The following is a 20,098-nucleotide window of genomic DNA, read 5'->3' on the forward strand; positions in this document are numbered from 1 at the left end:
TCATGTCAACAGATGAATCCAGGCAAGAGAACAATGGTGGAACTGGGGAAAATTGGGAGGTCAGGGGGTCCCCTTGTGAGAATACAGGTTGATTTCATCACCATGCCACGTTGTGAGGGGAAACGATATGTCCTTGTCATTGTCTGCCTATTTTCAAAGTGGGTGGAAGCTTACCCTACTCCCCAAAGTGACGCACTGACAGTAGCAAAGTGTTTACTGAAAGAACTGATACCTAGATTCGGGGTTCCAGTCACTATTGAATCAGATAGAGGCCGACATTTTCAGAATGATGTGATCGACCAACTCTGTAAGGCATTTGGGATCTCGCAAAAACTCCACTGTGCATATCATCCAGAGGCTTCTGGAGTGGTGGAACAAATAAACGGGACTATCAAAACAAGACTAGCGAAATTGTGTGATGCATCTGGCATGACCTGGGTAAAGGCCCTGCCTCTGGTTCTGATGGGACACCGAAGTATTCCAGACCGGAAAACAGGCCTGAGCCCCCATGAAATCCTGATGGCAAGAGTGATGAGACAAGCGTGGGTACCAGGAAGCAAATTGTTGAGTATTACTGATGATTTGGTGCTTGAATACTGCAAGAGATTAGGTGACCAAGTGCGTTATATCTCTCGCCAGATCGGAGAAGACGCCGTCGCCAATCCAACGACTCCTCTCCACAAACTGGTTCCCGGGGACTGGGTCAAAATAAAAAAGCATACTCGGTCGAGCTGCCTGGAACCAAGGTGGGGACAGAAGCGCCAAGTGATCCTGGTAACGACCACAGCAGTGAAGTGTGCAGGTGTTCCCCATTGGATCTACGCCAGCCACACCCAGAAGGTATTACCAGACGAAGAGCCTGGAGAAGGAGGCCGTCCAGTAGAGGGGCCTGCAGAAGCAAGACCAGAAGTAGCTGACGACGTACAGCCCAGTACCAGTCAAGCTGAGGGGTCCGCAGACGTTGGTCCAGGGGTAGTTGATGACGAGCTACCAAGAGTCAAGCCTGCTGAGGGGTTCCCAGAAGTTGGTCCAGAAGTAGCTGATGACGAGCTGCCAAGCATATGGCCAGATGAGTGGATACCCTTGATTGACCTCACCGAAGACCCCATCAGAACAAGGAAACGAATTTGGGAAGGTAGAGAGTGGAATAGAGAGGAAAAGCAAGGCACAGGCGAAGAACCTCAGACTATTGAGATTCACGTCAAAACTGAGGAAGGAGAAGGTCAGACAGGGACTGAGCAAATAATTGATACACCTCCACTGACTCCTGATGTCGAAAAGGGACAGACTAGACATAGTGTAATAGTTCGAGCAGAAGAAAATCAAGGGATCGAAGTGCTCGAACAGGACCAGATAGAATTAGAAGAACGTGTTCAGGAAACAGAGGCAGAGACATTTGAAAAGCAAAAACAAAACTCTCCTGAACAAGGCCAGATTAGTAACCAGGCAGAAGAAATAGATGCAAGTCCTGGAACTAGTGAGATAGGAAGGGAAGAAGAAGAAGCAGAATTGCCACAAACGAATGAAAATAAAAGGGCAAGAGAAGAGAACGAAGCCCCAGTGCCAACTAAAAGACTTAAGAAAAGAAAGCATATTGAGCCTGGATTCATAAAGAAATTGAGACTGAGGATAAAAACGGTAGAAGAAAAACGTGCAGAAGAAAGGAGAAGTTCTCGCATAGCAGAGCAACCAGAAGACACTTCCAAAAGAAGGAGTGATCGAATAAAAAGACAAAACAAAAAGTACAAGTCTCCTGAATGGACGCTCGTTTTGGAAGAATTTGAAGATCTTGATATAACTGACGAAAGCGACGGAGAACCAGTCGCTGAGTACTCTGCAGAAGAAGAAGACGAGCCACCGTGAAATTGCACAAAGTAAGCTACTCGTGCAAAGACACAAAGAGGGGTCGAGAAACTTCTTCTGAGCCAAAATGTCTGATTCAAACGTGAGTGGTAGACCTAGTCGCAGTTGTTGCAAAACATGCTGCAAGGTATGTGTATGTAGTATAATTATAGTGATATTAGTTTGGATAGGACTAACAGTTTTCATTCCTTTTGCGGTGAGCAAAAACACTAATGTTGACCCTACTGAGATTGTAAATACTGACAATGAGGAGCTGACAACACAGAGTGTAGCAAGACATGAGAGAGCACTCAAACAAACAAAACGAGACCTAGAAGCATCAGATGAGGGAGGACTACATTATCATGGAGTTAAGAATAAGACACATTTAAATGTTTTCGCAAACTTGTTAATACATTATGTAGAGACTATGGAAATTGAGGATTGCTATGTCTGCATGAAGCTACCTACCTCTGTAGCTGAAGGCGTGACATACCATCACCTGCCCCTGACATATGGAATATCCTGTAGCATTTTAGCAAGCTTATTTTACAAAAGAGGACCATTACAGTACTATTACTCTAACAATGACGTGATCTTTTCTGAACTTCCTATACGTGGGAACCTGAATCCTGTACATACCAAAAGTGACGTTACTCGCTACATGGGCGAATACTTTCTGACTATAGGTAATATCGACATAGGTGACGCACACAGAGATAACTTGACCTGCTCTTTGCGTGAACAGGAAAAGATGTTCCTGAACATGGCAGAGAAGAGGAGAATAAAAATACAAAGAAAGGCAGATGACAAAAGACAGAAAACGCCAAAATGGGCTGAGAACATGGAAGGCACCTCAAATGGTGGGGCGGGACCTGCTCTGTTGCTGGATTTTGAAAAGAAAGGAAAGCTGTGTCTTCACCGCGAGAAGACTAGCTATTATAATAACATTTTCATTGGTTCCAGTGAATGTGAACATAATTACAAGGTAATTGGAGGATGGGGTTTCAAAAATGGGTCAGAGCCTGTGTTTCCTGGAATCTATTATATATGTGGAGACAAGGCTTATTTCAAATTGCCGGATCACTGGTATGGAAGCTGCTATTTTGGCATTGTCTTCCCGAAAATATACCATGTGAATGAAGTTGCTGGAAGCAGTGAAAATACTAATGGCTTAGTGCGTAGTAAAAGAGAAAGCGTAGGTGAAATAATGGGTAGTATTTTCAGTGCACTGATACCTGGAGTGGGAGTGGTTCTGAACACTCACAGAATTTGCGAATTGTCCACTATAGTGGATGTGTTGTCTACGGACACAGCTCATGGATTTCTGCTGGTCAATACCGAAATGGTTGCGATCAGATCAATGGTTTTGCAGAACAGACTTGCTCTTGACACCTTATTAGCAAAAGAGGGCGGAGTCTGCCGGATGTTGAAGGCGCAACATTGTTGCACTTATATTCCGGACAAAAGTGTGCAGCTCAAAAGATACGTGAAAAACATTACTAATTTGGAAAAGGAACTCAAACCACTCGAGGTTGACAGTGCCTGGAAGAGACTGGTAGATGGTCTCTCAAATGTAGGTCATTGGCTTGCTAGCTTAGGTAAAAGCTTATTGTTTAAGGTACTGATGCCAATTGGAATTATAGGTCTTATCCTATTTTTCATATTTGTCTGTTGCAAATGCCGTAAGCACACCAGAAAGCATCAAGTGAATGCCAGAGGAGTGAAACGAAGTGTGGATGAGCTTGAATTAGAGGAAATGAATAATCAGATATACAAAAAGGTGAAAAATTCTCACCCTACCAAAAATGAAAAAGAGAAGCTGAATCGCTTGCTGGAAGAGATAGAGTTGTATAAAGTGTGAGAAGTTGGCATCTGGTTCCATTATTTTTGTGATGATAGTAAATATCATCAAAGAGGGGATTGATAGAGCAAGCTTCGCATCGCGACTTGCTCGAGTCATGAACCTCGCCCATGTGTAATCAATTAATAAAATTTGTACGTCTTACTAATCTTTTATTTTTATATTCGAACGAGGTAGAGGAAGCTTGCGTACGTGTATTTCTAATACAACTAATCCGTGTTCCTAAACATGGCCGCCGATTGGAAAATTGCTTCTGCGCATGCGTCAGTCACACTCACGTGACCTGACGTAGTTATAAGTTTGGTGGGAAAGGGTGCGCATGCGTAATACGCAGCTTTGGCAATAACGTGGTACTGCTCGTGCAGTTGCTCTTGTGACAGTGTATATTTAGCTAATTTCTAATTGCATAGTATATTTTTATAGTGATAAGAATAAAGTACAAAATTATGACATGTAATGCATTCATTTATTTCTATGTATTAATTTGTTCTCGCTTACTTTTCATGTACTGCGGGGAATGGGGGCCCGAACCGGTTGGGAGCCATATTGAAGGTCCCTTCTGCGCATACTCGTGGTGCACTGAAAGGTGGCAACATTGGACAGTGGAACTCAGCCAGCTGGCAGCCACAGTCAAGATGCTCATGGGAAAGCCACCTCTGCCCTACGAGAATGGAGAAAGTTGCTCCTTATATGATACATTGTGTGTTGCGATATTGTTTGCTGTACAGCTTCCCATGGGAACCCCAATCTCGCTAGGCGGTACCCAGAGATGCAAAGTAGGCCTCCAAATAGTCTATTCTGATTGGTGTGTTACCCAAACCCTACCTTAGGACCAATCCAAATTGAGGGATTCTGACACTTTGCAACATTGGGGGGTGGTACACCGTCCCAAAACAGTATATCTACCCTGGGTTCACCTAGGGAAATTGTCCGACTTGTCTGGTTTAGCTGACCTGTCACTGACCCAACGCACTCAATAGGTGACTGAAGATACAGAGCGCTGCGGAGCACTCTGTCCGAAATTGACCATAGACTAAGGTTTTACTAAACCTTAAAGTGCTGGCGGAGCACTTTGCTGGGAGTTCGCTGACCCAATCGGGGTCTTGATCGATAGCTGCAGAGAGGGTGGAGCGCAGGCGTTGCTTCCGAACTGCGGGTGCCGGTCCTGTCCTGAGGGTCCTGTCCTGAGGGTCCTGTCCTGATTCTAATCTGGTCTTCCTGTCCTGTCCGGGGTGTCCATTCTGCACCTGCTGTCCATTGAGGGGTATCCTTCCTTGAGGGGTTCCTGTCCTTAACTGACCCGTGGCCAGGGTTTGGTTTCCACACCAGTCTAGGTAAATATCACTCTGAAAACTCTGAACCTTGCACCTTTCTGAATTTCTGTCTTTTGCTTCAATAAAGACATACCTTTGCATATGTTAATTTTCCATGCTTTCCGCAACCATTGAATCATAAAGTCATTTGCAGTTGTTTCATTAACGTGTTCCTATGTTATCCTACCTGTTAGAAATTATATTTTGCATTGCAGTTTGTCATTTCCTGATATGGTCTAGAACCTCCTTACTTAAACTGTCTAAAGAACTTTTGCCTTAAAGCATAGCGTGTCTCTCTTCATAGACTCTCCTATAGATATAAATGTCCCGAACTCCTGTCTCATTTTTCTCTGAGATATTTCTAGAATACTAGTCCTAATCGAAGCCTATCCCATCTTTAGTGATTCATCTTAAAACGTTCTAATTCCTGATCCTCCATTTTAAGTGTGTCCTGGTTCCATTAGTTTATAAATGGTTGCACTGACTTATTTGCTATTCAGCTATGTACTTTCTGTTATTCTGATTATCGATTGCTTAATTACTGTGAATTTGATACTCTCTGATTTTTACTAAAATTAGATAAAGACTTTAAAACTTCCAGTTGTCCGTGGTCCTTTTACAAAGATTATTGAATGTTATTTGTTGGGTTTGTATTTTGCTGCCTTTCCTTTTACAGCTAGCTCCCTGATCCATTGTGGTCATAGGTACCCGCGTCGGTGGATGGTAAGTCGGGTACGCTGAAGAATAACGAAAGGAACTCACAAATTATTGATAGTAGACCGTGAGGTCATCCGATCAATGTATATGGTGATTTGAAATATATGGGCCCGAAGCCGGAAGTGGCGAAATTATTGGTCGGGTGACCCGCGCGCTCTATCACCAACATAGAGAGCATTTCTGTAGTCTAGTCTTCTGGTAATGAATGCTTGGTCACGTTTTTTTGTGAAATCAGGGCAAGCAATTTGAAAAACTTTCTGAGAAATTTGAGAGTGTTAAAGCAACAGGTAGACACTGCAGTGAGTTGTTTACTACAGAAAGCTGTTAATCAACAACAATACTCAAGTTTCTGGCAGCTTACCAGGGCTGCGGGAGAGGGCCATGGTAAAGGGGGCGCCAAGTTGTGGTCCACAGAGAATTATCTCTACGAAATAAAACACGCTTGGTTTTCTTACCATTTAGCTTTAGGCAATTACAGTTTATCCAGTCAGCAACTGCAGAAATACAGTGCATGAAATTAGATTTACTAATTGCTGCATCTTCCGAGAGAAGACCAGTGGAGTATCGTCTGCATAAGCATGATATTAAAACTAAAATATATAACAACAGGTGGCAGTGGTGTCATATAAATATTAAACAATGTGGGGCCTAGGAGGGATCCCTAGGCATTCCACAAAAGATAAGAAGAAACAGACTGAAATGGTGGGACATATACAGAATGGGTCCGGTAAGAGAGGAAGGAACTAAACCACTGAAAAGTGGAATGGCAGATACCTCCATCAAAAAGGTATCTGAGAAGAATGGTGTGTGATATAACGTGCCAAACACTGGGAAGATATCTAAAAAGCTAAGAGCAGCAGGGACATCCTTATCAATGATGAGTTAGATTTTGTCCATTTGGTAATGAGAGCATTTTCCCTGCTATGATTGGCTCTAAATCCAGATTGTGAGTGATCAATCAGGAAGTGAGACATAAGCTAGTTGGTGAGTTGATGGCTGTCTAGTATTTTTCAAGGAATTTGGCTGGGTAAGGAAGAAGGGAGATAGGTCTGCAGTTGGAAAAGATCACAGAATCAGGACAAGACTTTGTAAGCAACGTAAGAACTATGGTATGTTTCCATTGAACAGGACAAACAGCAGTCAACATTGAGAGGTTAGAAAGGGTGGTCCGTGCAGGGTCAATCACTTCATGACCAAGAGAAAAGATATAGAGTGGACAGGGGTCAATGAGAGAACCAGATGTAACTAAATGCATAGTCCTTGTGACCTCTTCTGTTGTAGGATTGTCAGGTGGGCATGTCTTCTCCAGAAGATGTTGAGGAGGGCATACTAATAAAGTCCAGAGAGTCTAAAGAGGATTGTGGAGAGAAAATATGATAAATCAGCTTGAACTTATCATGGATTAATAAGGCGAAAATACTATTCTTCAAAGAGAGGATTGAATCTGCTGAAAACTCTTCCAAGGAGCTCTTTTCAATCTATAAGGAGCTCACGGCACTCACTAGGATAGAGACTAAAGATCTTGTCTCCACTGAGATATGTGAATCTATCGCCGATCACTTTGTAAATAAAGTGGAGCAGATATACGTGTCTTTTCAGCAGGGTCCAGCTGAAGAAGTTTCGGTCAGGGACATCGACTCAGGGCTTACTAAGAATGTATGTCTTAATAAATTCACAGTGCCCCCGAGGGAGGAATTGATAAAGATAATCATGAGCATCCAGTCAGGATCCCCTACGGATGTTGCCCCTCCTAAAATTCTGAGGAACCATGTTCACCTCCTAGGGAACCATATAATCTGCCTTTCCTCTCCTTCCAAGAACAACCAGTGCCTGATGAATGGAAACTTGCACAGGTAGTCCCGATCAAAAAGAAGACTAACCTGAGTATCTCCCACTAGGATAACCTCAGGCCCATTTCCCTGCTACCATTCTGTGCCAAAGTGGTGGAAAAATTGGTTAATAACCAGTTGGTTAAATATGTGGAGGATAACCATCTTCTACACTCCTCCCAATCTGGTTTTAGGGCAAAGTATTCTACGGAAACTGCCCTCCTTTTTTCCACAGAATTGCTTCACCAGAAAGTGGATGAGGGACAGACCGCCACCCTGATATTGCTGGACTTGAGTGCGGCATTTGATACCGTATCACACTCTAGACTTCTTGCCCGTCTGAGCGAGATAGGAGTTGCCGGGATGGCGCACGAATGGATGGTTTCCTTCCTGGCGGATAGAAAATTCGAAATACACTGTCCCCCCTTCAGATCCACGCCCGAACTTTGAAAAAAGGGGTCCCGCAGGGTTCCATTCTTAACCCTGTGCTATTCAATCTGTATATGGAACCCCTGGCCAGGATGGTGGAGTCTTATGGGGTGGATATCGTATCATATGCGGATGATACGCAACTGGTGGTTACTCTATCTCACAACCCAGTTGAGACGGCAGATAATTTGTCTGCTTTTCATGTGGCACTGGCAGCTTGGATGAAGTGCAATTGCCTCCGCCTGAACGGGAATAAGACCGAACTTCTTGTGATTGGTTCCTCTCCTTCAATCTGGACATCAGCTTGGTGGCCCGCTGACTTGGGTCCTACACCCTCCCCTTCTGATACTGTGAAGAACTTGGGTGTTCTTTTGGATTCCACCCTCTCATACTCCCAACACATAGGTAAGATGGCGGGGAGATGCTATGGCATACTGAAGGTCCTGCGTAAAATCCTGGATCTTTTACCTATTACAGTAAGGAAAACTCTAATCCATGCCCTGGTCACGTCCCATCTGGATTATGGGAACGCACTGCTCTGTGGTCTCAGTAAAAAGGGACTGAATCAGCTGCAGTGCGTCCAAAATGCGGCGGCCAGGCTTGTCCTAAAGTTGCCATGGAAGTCTTCGGGAAAACGTGCATTACAGATCTTGCACTGGCTCCCCATGCGGGAACGCATCCGGTTCAAGGCCATGTGCATTAGTCATCGTATTGCACACGCCAAGGGCCCAACCTACCTCCATAGGATGTTAACTATTTATCGTCCTAACCGCCTCTTGAGATCTATGGGCAGTATGCAGTTTTCGATACCCCACATTTATAAAGCACGAATGGGTGGGCGTTCCTTCAGGTTTTTGGCCAGCAAACATTGGAACGAACTCCCTATTGAATTGCGGATGGAACTGTCGGAAACCAGGTTCCGGCAGAAATTGAAGACCCACCTGTTTCCTGACGATTAGCATTCATTCAGGGTTTCTACTCTTCTTTTCTCTTCTCCATGGTTTGATTTTTGGTTGGAGTGGTGTTGGTATGCATCCTAGCGCGGAGACGCACTGTTTTTAGTGTATTCAGGCGCTTAATAAATGTTTTTATAACTATTATTATTATTATTATTAGACGTAACTAGAAAGGCCAGAGCAGAGGTCCTGGGATGAGGTAAAGCAGAAGGAAGAGGCAGAAAGAGTGGTACATTTCTTTACAAAAGTGAAAATTTCCATTAATGGAATTGATACTTTGCTGGACCTGGGAAGTCAGGGATCGGGCCTGGTCTGTCTAAGCTGCTGGTAATAATTACAGAGCGCAGACTTAAAGGCGCATTTATCACAAACATTATGTGAATTACACCAGCACCGCTTAAGTTGTTTGTAATGGTGTTTCAGCTGCCTGAGGTCTTATGTATGCCAATTAGCATTGTAGTATGCCATGATTTAGAGTAGGTCTTTAGGCAAGGATATTAGCTGCACTTATTCATTTCATTCATTCAAAATATCTTTATTCGATTCGTAGAATCATAAAAGAAAAAACAATACTATAAATACATCATTTCCATCTATTACCATAATCCTTGAGAAAATAAGTTGCAGATTTTAGGAATCATTACATTTGTGCAAATTCACAGTTCCAGACTAAAGTGCAATCAGTGCAATCAGTGCAATCAATGCGAGTAACATAACCATTAGGTTCTCAGTACAATAGGCAGTTGGAATGATAAAGTGCAATGCATATGTTTCATAAAAGTATTCCTCGGAGGTACTTGTGCCCCTTATATACTTATCACAGTATCAATTAAAATGATAAGAACTACTATAAACAAAATTAATTATAAAATATTAAATACTATATACAGTAAAACGAGTCAGTGATTTGGTCCTGCAGTACGCAAATAATGTACTTTTATCCTCTGTTGCAGGATCCTAATTAACATTTCAAACCCTTCTTCATTCTTATATAGTTGATAGCCAATAAGAATCTAGAGACACCAAAAACAATAAGCTGGGTGTTATCTGTTTGTAAGATGCGTATCTCCTAGCACCCAGGTTCCTGCCCAACGGTACAATCCATTTTTGTCTAGCTCTCAGGTAAGTGGGGCAAAACATATGGACGTGTGCTATGTTTTCCTGCATAACCAGCTGGCACATTTTACACTCGCTATCTTTCACCCTGTCGCGGGACTTTTCCCATTTAGTTGTAAAGGACTTAACACGCAGAGTCCAGTACCTGAATTTCAAGTACAATATTTTTCGCCAATTGAGGTTCGATTTGATCTAAGAATGCCTCAAAGCGGAGTGTGGGTTTGACCATTAGGAAATCGTTTGTAAGTGAGCCAGCTTCACAGTTTTGTAAAACTTTATGCACAGTGAAGTTCCAATAGACCCTTTTGAGTTCCCATTTTGATTCTGCAGTCATCCTTTCTGGGTGATGCCAGAACTCACTAAGCCCAAAGTCCAGAAGCCATCTACGTATATTAGCCAGCCATGTGAAAGTAACATGGGTGTCTAGTGCAATAAGTTCACTTAGTGTCTGCCTATAAGTATGCAGTTCCTCAGTAGCCCATAGTCTAAACCAATATGACAAAGTCATCCACACTGCCCTGTGCTCAATGCGTTTTAGCCCCAGATCGTACATATAGGGGATCACTGGTGTGTTTTGGGGGAGAGGGACCATCGCTCTTAAAACCCTGTTTTCTCCCACGGTTAGGATGGAGATTTTCTCTCCACCCCACAGCTCAGAGCCATAAAGAGCGGCGGTTTGGGCCCTGGATTTGTATACCTCCAATGCTGGGGTGATGGACTTGGTAACAGTAGCATGGAGTTTTTTCAAGATGGGCACTGAATTTTGCATTAAGATAGTCCCAGATTTTCTCATATGAGGGCACCATGAGAGCTTAGAATCTAAGGTCACCCCTAGGTAAACAAAAGTATGAACCCTCTCTATCGCTACACCATTCAGCATTATCTTTTTCTTAAAACCTGAATGCGGCCTAATGGGCATGTATTTTGTTTTTGATGGGTTTATTTCCAATCCTTTTTGTTTACAGTACACAACCAGCTTATTTAGGAGGTTTTGCACTGCAGTCCCCTTGGAGTCTGTAAAAGAAGGATGGTGTCATCCACAAATGTCGGAGCACATACATGGGAGCCACCTAACTTTGGGGAATCATGTTTTGTGTCCAGTAGGAAGTCCGCCATATCATTAACGGAGAGGAGAAACAGGGTGGCCGCCAGGACACAGCCCTGGCGCACCCCTCTCCTCACCGGTATCTCTTCTGTCATTTTCCCACCCAAACCCCAGCGCACTTTTGCAAAATTATCTTCATGTAATTTTATGAGTTGTACCAGTATGTTTTTTGGGACCCCTAGCTTTAGCAAGTTTACTCACAACAGATCACTTGGGATTGAATTGAAAGTGGTCTTTAGTTCAATGAAGGCCACATACAAGTTACCAGATCTTAATTTGGTATACTTCCAGGCAATGGTTAGGAGCCTAAACACCTGATCTTTGGTGCTAATTCTCTTTCTGAACCCTGCCTGGCATGGGGACAATATGTCGTTATCAACTAGCCAGTCGTTTAGCTTGTCCAGTATCTGCTTTGAATAGACCTTTTGGGTGATATCTATCAAGCTGATAGGTCTATAATTGGCGGGATCGTCCCGACTACCCTTTTTATATATAGGGACGATCTCCGCGCCCTTCCATGATGTAGGGATAGGCTGCCCTCTGCTAATTGCATTGCACAGTAAGTTAATATACGGTGCCCATACCTCTGGGTCATGTCTATAGAGGTCTCCTGGAATGTTATCTGGGCCTCGCACTTTGGACAGCTTGTTGGCGGCTATAGCCTGCTTTTTATCTAAGATACTACAGTGTAGTGGTTCAAACTCGGTAAATATTGTCAACTCTTTGATTATACGCAAATTCTCGCTTGAAGGGGAACCCGGACATGCATATAAATGTGCAAAATGGCTGAACCATGTTTTAGGATCTAGATGGTAGTCCTGGGCTGGCTTGCTCGACGTATTGCCATTTGCAACAATCCGCCAAAAAAGTGATTGATCTCCTGCCCTTGCTGCGGCTAACATATCTTCCCAACCGGAGTCCTCCCAAATTCTGCGTTCTTGTTTTAGTATCTGGTTATATATTTTCCTTGCTTGCCTAATTTTAATCGGTTCTTTCAACTCCAAGGCCTTGATTAGGTTCTTCTTTGCTTCTCTGCATAATTCATTAAAACAGGGGTTGGCCGATATCAGCTTATCCTTAGAAGAGGTTTTGTCCATCACTGCTCTAGTGAGGTGGGGTTCCACTCTTTCCACTAGTGTTGCGTGGATTTGGGTAATTGGGATTGGGTTTAAGTTCTCGTTAAAAAGAAAAGAAGATAAAAGGTCACTAAAAATATTTTAAATGGAGGTAAGGGGTTCAAATTTCCCTAAAATTATTGGCCATCTAATTGCCCTTCTATTATTGCACAACATAGGCTGTGGTCCCTGCAAGCCTGGTTTAGGTTGATGCTGGAAATATTTTTCTTCTAGTTCTAGGCATAGGGGGAGGTGGTCACTTTCCTTCCTGGCCTCTACTCTAAAATCAGTCACGTATGCCCAATATGCAGCGCTTATCATAATGTAATCTATAGCTGAGGATGATTGGCCCCTCAGAAAAGTGTTTGTGCGCTCAGGATCAGAGGGACATCTCCCATTACAAGCCCTTAGTCCTTTTTCTACTGTTAGGTTAAAGATCTGCAGGGCTGAAACGGTGCACCTCGCTGGTCTTTCAGTGCTGAGTAATGGGATGCTCAATGCAAGGTCTTCTAGCTGCACTTATATGTCATGGTTTGAAGCTTCTGATGGCAGTAGACAGTTTGGTGAAAGAAGTGGCAGGGGAAATTGTTAAGCTCTGAGTTCCAACTTTCCATGTAAATTCTGTTTCACCAGTATGTATTGAAATTGTGTGTAAGAGCTTTGTTACGTTGAGAGAAGGTTATGCTGAAGATGATTAAAACATGATATGACCATGTAAGGGGGCCAGGCTGCTCTAGCCTAATATGAAAGAAGTTGGTGAAGAAAGCATCAAATATGTGGTTAGTGAGATGGGTGGCTCCTTTAATATGTAAGGAGAGGGCCAGCACTTTTAGATCATCTAAGAAGTTGATGCTGTCAGGGTCAAAAGCATCTTCCAGATGAAGGTTGAGGTCCCAAATGAACATGAACTATTGAGAAGTCAGAGCAAAAAGTGAAATGAGTTCATAAATTTGGATCTGAAGATATTTCAGGATCCAGGGGACGATACACGAACCCCCCCCCCCCCAAAAGCCAGGGAATTGGGAGAGCTAATTTTGAAAGTAATGTTTTCAAATCCAGTCACTGACCTCTTCTGAAAAAATGGAACAATTGAAGGTGGAGTAGTATATGGCAGCCACTCTATCCCCAAGTTTATGAATTATATCTTATTTGATTATGTTGTAGCTGAGAGGGATCTTAATGGCTATGTTCGGACAGAGATGGCGATAAGCCACGTTTCTGTGTGGAAAAACAAGTCTGGGCTATTTGAATCATTTACATCTCACACTTCCAGAGCATGTTTGGATAGAGAACGGGTATTAATAAGAAGGCATTTAAAGGGTGGGGTGATGAAATCTTTGAACAAAGTGAGTGTCTACTCAAGGGGGAAGCAGGTTTCAGGGCTGGTTGTCCTTGGAGTCTGACGCACAGGGGTAGAAGTGTTGAAGAGAACACCTAAAGTGGCGGTGGAGTCAGGATAAAGAGCCTTCAATGAATGGGGGAGTACTCTGTGCGAAGAGGCGAGAGCAAGACAGGGTTAAGCTCACGCAAAGTAGGAGCGCACTAGATCAGCCTTACCTCTGAGTGGAGCTCCAAAGATCCAGGGATTCAGGAGCGGACAGAAAAAGATGTGATTATCTTTGGCATGCTACCAGCATGCACACATGCTGCATAGAGGAACAGGAAAGTTATCAATCTACATTTGATCTCTTGAAGTGGAAGAGAGTGACTGAGGATGGAACATGGTGGGAGCAGAATTTGATAGGCCTTTAATGTGCATGCTCCTTCATCCTGCAACTTTAGCTTTTGTGTGTACGCTTTGTTCCATTGGCTCACCTACAGCTTGTGACAAACCAGTAGGGCATTTTTACAATACTAATACTAAACTGCTCAGTTAAAAAGTGTCCAAAGCCATGAATTAATACTGAAAGAAAACTTACATCACATTTCTTGGTTGTGCATGTGATCGGAATGGCAAAAGTACCAGTTTGTGCCAGAAACATGACTTTTCCGTCGAGATCTTCATTTATCTAAAACAGGAAAGTGACAGGTTAGAGTCAACAATATGGCATTTTATATTAAGATCTCATTAATTGCACTTTTTTGGACATGGTTGGGGTACATACTGGTTCCAGGCATGGAACTAGGATACAGCCATTTTTGTTGGTAATATGTTAATTAGTGCACCCTTGTAAAATGAAACATCAAACTGACAGTATTACCTAGGAACTCTAGTCAGAATTCAACTTTTCAGGTTATATTCTTGAAATATTGTACTTCATGCTCATGCAAGACAAATCTGTCTTTATCCCTCCGTGGCACATAGTATGGTTGCATTGAGACCCAAGAGTCATTCATTTAAATTTTTACTGACATGACAGAATTCTGACCGCACTCTTTCTGTTGAACACACAAGAAGCTAAACCAACAAGGTATTTAACTTTGTTAATGTGCTTTCTGGTATATATTCTATCTAATCGCAAGTTGCTCATTTTATGAATTCCCCTAGGAGCCAGATCTGGAAAATTTTCAGCAATTGGTCTAGCACGCCAATATGTGGCACCACTGGATTCAGCGGCAGCTTTACACTGTGTGGTAACAAACATGCTTACAGGCAAATTAAGCTATCATGTAAGTTTTATTGTTAACAGAAACTATCCCGGGCAGCTGTGGACAGCAGCAGTGCACACAGGGCTGAGTGACAGTTCAACTGTCTTTCTCAGAATACCGACGCCGTACCAGTATTCCACAAAGAGCATCACGAGCCAAGCGTGGTGTCTCGAGCTGCTGTGTAGTCCAGAATCCTACATTAGTTCTTCTCTTCAAACAATACAAAACAACAGATGAGAGCTACATAACTAGGTCATATAAGGAAAATCCTAAGGCCACATCCTAATATAATAATAATACACTATTCCCCATAGTATGGGAAACAAATATAAACCTATCATAAATAAAATGTTTGTAAAGAGAAACAGAAACAAAGTGTAGACTTTGTAACTAATATGAAAATCATCTATACCCGAGTGGAATTCAATCATCTATTCGGGAGCATCACTTTATTTTGGCATGTGCTCCTCCATGCAGGTAAAGATCCTTTGAGAACCATCAAGTACAAAGCCTCTCTGTGTTCGCAATTGATTGACATCATTATTTTGTCCTGCATATGGGTGTGTGCTATATTGTTGGGTCAAACCTTTACAATTTTAGAACAATTCAACCATTGGCCTCCTTCTACACGAACAGCATTGCCACATACCTTTTCAACTTTTACTGGTTTAAAACACTTTGAATCTCTTTTAAACATTTCTTTATTCTCACAAAGTCTCCAACAGTTGTAGATTTGTCAGAAACTTTTTTTCCTTGTCATAATAGATCTTTTGTTTACATTGAGATAGAGTCACATTCTTCCTCTCAAGACCACCCATGCTTCCCCCATCCACCTTTTGGTTCAGCCATTTTGGCAACCACCCAGGCCTGAAATCAGTAGCTGTTTTCCAACATTGAGAAGTTTGAAAGGAGAAAACTGGGTAGAAGACTGAGGAGTGGTCCTATAAAATCACAACATGGTTTGTATTGCAGTATTGACCACACATTTGTTTTGTAAAGCCCAATGTACACACACTCCGACTCCGAAGCGCTCAACAAGCCCATTAGTTTGGGGGTGATAGAACAAGCTTTTAAGGTGTGTCATGCTGCTAGCTTTAAGAAATCCCGCCAGGTCAGAGGAAACAAATTGTACTCCATTATCTGAAACTATTCACTCCAAGAACCCTAACCTCATGGACACATCCTTAAGAAATCTCATGACAGTTTTGGAATCTGGCTCCCAGATTATTCTTACCTTAGGCCATTTTTTGTAGTAATCTATGAGAAATAATGCAAACCTCGAATGACAAGGAAGTGAGCTAAATGTACCCATCAAATTAATACCGACTTTACCACGGTCCCGCAGGAAATTCAATTGGGACTAATGGTGCAGAGGTTGTTTTCAATGCTTTGTCACTGGCTGAACACAAAACACACTCTTTGACTAGCATACCATTTTCTTTGTCCATCTGTGAACCACACCCTACACTTCGTGAAAGTAGCCCCATAATGCCCCTCATGAGCTTGTTCCAAATTAAATGTCTAATATTGACAGGAGGAACAAGTTTGTTCAACCTTGTAACTAATCCATCTTCTAAGGATAGTTATTCAGCTACCTTACTAATTGGTTGAATACTTTGCGCAAGCATCTTCTCCTTGGGCCACCCTTACCTGATATACTTGGACACTTTGCCTAGCAAAGCATCATCACGTGTGGCCCATTTCCATTCGAGTTCAGAAAAGGGGCAAGCGCACCAATTTCAATGGCACCAACCAATCAACTTTCATCCTCTAGGTCATAGACTTTTGTGTCTAATACGTTAATTTCGATGGGGAAGCAAGAAAGGTAATCTGCTCACCCATTCTTCCCTCCTGGGATGTGCTAAATATCAAACTGGAACTGTAGTAAACGGGCTGAAAACCTAGCAGCATATGTAATTATAGTAGTTTGTTATATGTTCTCTTCCTATTACTACAGATAAACCTTAATATCCCTTATACAATCCTTCACGTGGTCTTCTTTATTGTTGTAACATGCAATCTGTGTCACCACCACCTCCGTTCTTAGACACTCCAGGAGAACCGCCAATTTCGTGGAAACAAGGTACGATTCTTTGGAAACTTATTTGGGAACTATTAGTGCAACCAGATTCAAGCTTGAGAGGAGGATTTTTTACTGCTTCATTCTTTAGGATTTGAAGGAAGGTCCACATGTAAAGATCTACCTGAGTTGGCAGTCCAAGGAGTGAAGAACTGGATGAGTTTCAAACTGCAGTCAAAACATTAGTAAATAGATTTGATTTTCCTCCTAGTAGGTGGTCTCCAGACATACATTTTTCAAAAGTACACAGAAAGCCACTGAAAATGTTGACACATATATTTTTACATTAAGAAAGCTGGTGGTTGAATGTGAATTTGAAAATTTCAGTGAGCAGCTAATTAGGGATCAGTTCATATGCCACTGTTTAGATAAAACCATAAGCCTGAAATTGCTGTCATTAGGTAACCAGTCACTTACTGAAAGCATAAGAATAGCTAAGAGTATAGAGACGTTTTTTAAGTTGGTGAAGGAACTTCATGATAAGGCCACTGAGCAAGTTAATCCAGTCAGGTGCAAGAAAGATAAGTATGTACCAAAGAAAGGGTCCCAATCACTTGGCACACGTCAATCTAGTTCCTTCCTTGGTTGCGATATTGAGGCTGGTATTGACGATACTGTTGATTCGACTGATAGCCGCCGGTATGTTGTGAATCCTCACCATCTGGCTCCTCTGAAAGGTACACGTCTATATTACAGAGCGCCCAGAGACTTTGCAGTGTCTGTGTCATTCTTTATTGCTAAAGAACAAGTTACTTACCTTCGGTAACACTTTTTCTGGTGGATACAGTATCTGCCTGTGGATTCCTCACCTTTTGAATATCTCGCTGCGTCAGCAACATTCGGAAATTCTTTTTGTAGCTTCGCGCTGACGTGGACGACGTCACAGAAGCACGGCATCGCGCGTGGTTCCGCTGACGTCACCGGCTCCATAATAGGCTCACGTCGGCGTGATGACATCAGTTCCGCCCTTTTTTCCATGCCTTCGAGGCACACGGACGGATCAACAACAGTAGATATACACACAATGTACACAGTACCAAATTATCAAAATAACACACACAGTGTGTAGTCAATGCAGAAAAGCAATTATAATAACACATTTCCTTTGACAATAAAATATTTACATTACACTAAATCAGGTATAGAAGAGTGGACAACGGGGAGACGGGTGGGCCAGTGAGGAGTCCACAGGCGGATACTGTATCCACCTGAAAAAGCGTTACCGAAGGTAAGTAACTTGTTCTTCTGATGGATACATCTGCCAGTGGATTCCTCACCTTGTGAATAGAGTCCCACAGCAGTCCCCACTCCTGGAGGAGGATGTCCACTCTCCTAAACCAGAAAATCCTGAAGGACAGAGCGCGCAAAGTGGCCGTCCCTCCTCACTTCGGGATCCAAGCAGTAATGCTTCATGAAAGTGTGGAGGGAAGCCCAAGTCGCTGCTCTACAAATGTCCTCTACAGGTACACCCCTAGACAAAGCAGATGTAGCAGACCTCGCTCTAGTGGAATGAGCTCTTAAACCTTCAGAAGGTTCCTTACCCGCCAGAGAGTAGCATATCTTGATACACAAGACAATCCATCTCGACAGCATGCGCTTGTGCACCGCCTTGCCTCTTCTGACTCCAACAAAACCAACAAAGAGCTGGTCGTCCACTCTGAACTCTCTGGTTCTGTCCAGGTAATGTAAATGTAAATGTAAATGTAGTTGAGCTTATATAGCGCACAGCTACCCGCAGTGGGTTTCCCGGCGCTTGCTTAGGGAACCCTTCCTGGTATTCCCCTGTGAGATAGCAGGGTATCCACAAGGTGAAAGTCAGGCATCCCACCGCGAGGGGCCGTTGTGGAGATTAAGCAAGCTATTGCCCAGAGTCGCAGAGTGTGAACCCGTGAGTCGAGGAGGCACCGGGGCGAGAATTATCGAGTCCGTGGAATTTTTAGCCCAAGACCCCGCCGAGGCGGGGAATTGAACCCTGGTCCAGGACCGATCTCAGCTTCCAGGTCTGCTGCCTCTAACCCCTGAGCCACACTTCTCCACGTAGAAGCGCACCGCCCTCTTCGGGTCCAAGCGGTGAAGTCTCTCCTTCTCCTTGGATGGGTGAGGGGGAGGATAGAAGGTAGGAAGGGCAATGGACTGTCCCAGATGGAAGGGAGTTACCACCTTAGGCAGGAAAAGCAGCCCTGGTCCTGAGTACCATTCGTTCAGCATGAATCGTCAAGAAAGGGGGCTTTGAACTGAGAGCTTGAAGCTCACTTACCCTCCTTGCCGAGGTAATTGCAATCAGGAATACCGTCTTAAAAGATAACAGTCTCAAGGGACACTTGTGCAAAGGTTCAAAATGTGAACCTATCAAGAAAGTGAGCACAAGATTCAAGTCCCATTCTGACACGAGTAAATATTCAGTAAATACAACCATTCTGGATCTATGGTCCTTGCCTCCTGTCACTGGTCACTATAGATGCTCTAACTGTGTAGCCTGTGACTTAACTGTGGAAACCAAAGAATTCATACATGGGAATGTAAAAATCAAACTTCGAGATTTCACTAATTGCTCTACACCGAACATCATCTATTGTGTATGGTGTCCGTGCGATTTAATTTATATTGGCCAGACGAGTCAACCTGTAAAAGCCCGCATTAGCCAGCACAGAAGTCGAATTAGATGTGAGGTGGACAATGCACCGTTGGTAGAGCATTACAAAGCTAAAGGTCACTCCGCCAACGACATTAAATGGCAAGTCATCGAAAAAGCCAGACTTCCTCCAAGAGGGGGGGTATGTCAGTAATTCTTCAGTCCCTAGAATGTAATTGGATAGATAAATGTGGCTCAATCCGTAATTGGTTGAATAGCTTAGAAGAATGGCGCATATTCATTAGTCTGCATTGATCTTGTCTCTTTTTACAATTGAACTGTCGATCAGTATTCTAGCTGTACTGTATTCCTATACTCATGCCATTCCATTAACACATATGTAAATGATTGGGGATGTCTTGTATGATGCATTCATGAATGTACAGATTTCTTTACCAATGTTTACAACTTTTCTGACTATTCTGAATTGTCATTGACTACATCTCCGTCTTGATTAATTTTTGAAAAATCATCATAATAGATTGAAAGCATATGATTTTGGTTCCGGTAA

At 43.0% G+C, this 20,098-nt stretch overlaps 1 protein-coding gene across 1 annotated transcript in view; it reads right to left on the bottom strand.

Moving 5' to 3' along the window:
- The window catches only part of CFAP74 (cilia and flagella associated protein 74), a 1,328,338-nt gene that overhangs the window by 833,472 nt on the left and 474,768 nt on the right, over positions 1 to 20,098 (bottom strand). The window contains exon 17 of the mRNA XM_078642456.1: positions 14,206 to 14,295. Coding sequence (XP_078498582.1) covers positions 14,206 to 14,295 — 90 coding nt within the window. The remainder of the gene's footprint in view (positions 1 to 14,205; positions 14,296 to 20,098) is intronic.

Source organism: Lissotriton helveticus, chromosome 5_1, assembly GCF_964261635.1.
Source record: "Lissotriton helveticus chromosome 5_1, aLisHel1.1, whole genome shotgun sequence".
Taxonomy (NCBI): Eukaryota; Metazoa; Chordata; class Amphibia; order Caudata; family Salamandridae; genus Lissotriton; species Lissotriton helveticus.